Source organism: Olea europaea, chromosome 6 (assembly GCF_002742605.1).
Source record: "Olea europaea var. sylvestris chromosome 6, O_europaea_v1, whole genome shotgun sequence".
Taxonomy (NCBI): domain Eukaryota; kingdom Viridiplantae; phylum Streptophyta; class Magnoliopsida; order Lamiales; family Oleaceae; genus Olea; species Olea europaea.
In genome coordinates this window covers 25,307,215-25,309,236 of record NC_036242.1, presented here as the reverse complement: position 1 = coordinate 25,309,236, position 2,022 = coordinate 25,307,215, and the positions used below count along the sequence as shown (strand labels likewise).

Below are 2,022 nucleotides of genomic sequence, written 5' to 3'. Positions count from 1 at the left end.
TTATTTTATGCTTGAAATGGTCATAGATGGTCACAATCATCACAAACAGAGTCACAATCAATGTCTATCTACACAGCCCTTTCCAAAAATATGCGACATCATGAGATAGAACGTAAGCTCAATGCATAAATATGTCAACTCATATAATCCAAAAAATGCATACTTCAGCAATAAAATGAAACAATTTACAATTACAAAAAATATCATTGTGTAAAAAAATTATGCTAAGCTATTTGAATTTCTTTAGATCTTTTTTTTATTTCAATTTTCTATCATTCTGGTTAAGTAGCACCATGTTCCTGCATGTTCGACGATTGTGACCAGATTCACCACATCTTCCACATTTCACAAATTGTGATTTCTCATATGCTGACTTCTTTCTTTTCTCAGTAGGTCGTCCTGAACTTCTCTTTTGGTCTGGAGCCAAAACAACTCTATTACTCACATCTTCTAGCAAATTCCATTCTGATTTATTACCTACAGGAAAGATAGACTCTTTGTAGGTATTCAGATATGCATCTCTTATGTAATACACCGAGCAAAAATCATACACATTCAGTTTCAATGTTGCTATTACTGCCAGTGCATGTGAACAGGGAAGTTGATCCACTTGAAACATTTTGTAACTACATATATGTAGAGTTATATCCATCATGTAAGATGAAGAATTGTCCCTCACTTCAAACAAAGTGTGATTGGCAGGAGAAACCTGAAAATAAAAATTATTTAAAGTTATACTTGTGATCAACATAATAAACAGTTTTCTTATTTTTACCTTTAGATTTCTCACATCATTGCTCATTTCCATTAACAGCTTCTCATGTTTTGTTGCAAGTTTTGTGAAAGTGCCATGTGCATCATCTCTATTTTTGCAAAACCAAGATTGGATCGTTTGCCTCAATGATTCTAGAAGTGCTCTAATGGGGTAATTTTTTGCCGCCTTCGTGACTGCGTTAACAGATTTTACTATGTTTGATGTCATAGTAGAGTATCTATTGGTTGGCATGTGCAATCTTGACCATTTTTCATACCCAACATCCAACTAAAGAAAATTACTAGATAACATATTCAAGTATAAGTAACAAGTCACATATGGTCACAGTTAACTCTAAAAAGTTTACAGATAGTCAGTATTATCACACAACATGTCACAAATGGACACATTCATAAAACTATATCATGTTTCAATTGTAAATGAGACCACATGCAAAATATCCACTGATATATGTCATTTATAATCATGTTTCAATTGCATGTAACAATAAATGAAATATAGTTTGTAAATTAAACATGCATGATCACAGATATTCATAGAAATTTCATAACATCACAGAACAAGTCACGTGAAGTCATAACATATGTTTCAGACAATCACATACCAAATATCCCCTGATCTCTTCATTTATTGAGTCCAATTGCTGCATTTGGTATTCAAATTCATCCACTGTATAAGCTCTTACAGCAGAATTGAATGCATGTGTGACATTGTGACCTGATTTTGCGTATTGAGTCTTCAAATTTTTCAGCAAATGGTACCAACAAATCCCATGCATTGCTTCTAGATATACAAATTCAATGGCATTTCTTATTCTATTGTGTCTATCGGATACTATACATAATTTGTCTCTAGATCCGTATGCCCTCTTCAACATTTCAAGAAAGCATCTCCATGACTTATCGTTTTCATTATCCCCAATCCCAAAAGCTAGTATGAAGATATTGCTGTTTGCATCTTGTGTACAAGCTGTAAAGAGTGTACCGCCGTAGTGACCATTTAAATATGTACCATCAACAACAATGACTGGCCTACAATATTTCCAACCAGCAATCGATGCACCCAAAGCCATAAAACAATATTTAAATCTATCTAAATGATCAGTTTCTATTCGTGTGACTGTCCCTATGTTCATCTGTTGTAACATAAAAAAATAAGAAGGTAGCAACTAAAACTATGTTGTTGGATCACCTCTAATCAATTTTAATGTCTGCTCACGTGACCTCCATGCCTTCATATAATTCACC

At 33.5% G+C, this 2,022-nt stretch overlaps 1 protein-coding gene across 1 annotated transcript; it reads right to left on the bottom strand.

The window, feature by feature from the left end:
- Positions 1-256: 256 nt before the first annotated feature.
- Positions 257-2,004, bottom strand: LOC111395313. Its single transcript, XM_023021294.1, has 4 exons — positions 1,999-2,004; positions 1,380-1,910; positions 776-1,042; positions 257-709 (listed from the first exon to the last, which is right to left on the bottom strand). Exons 1-4 carry the CDS (start codon positions 2,002-2,004, stop codon positions 257-259), a joined length of 1,257 nt encoding a protein of 418 aa, XP_022877062.1.
- Between the last annotated feature and the right edge of the window lie 18 nt (positions 2,005-2,022).

Coding starts and splice junctions, on each gene's coding strand:
- LOC111395313 (XM_023021294.1), bottom strand. Junction 1,043..1,379: donor AAGAGATCAGGGGATATTTG/GTATGTGATTGT, acceptor AATTTTCTTTAG/TTGGATGTTGGGTATGAAAA. Junction 710..775: donor ATGATGTGAGAAATCTAAAG/GTAAAAATAAGA, acceptor TTTTATTTTCAG/GTTTCTCCTGCCAATCACAC.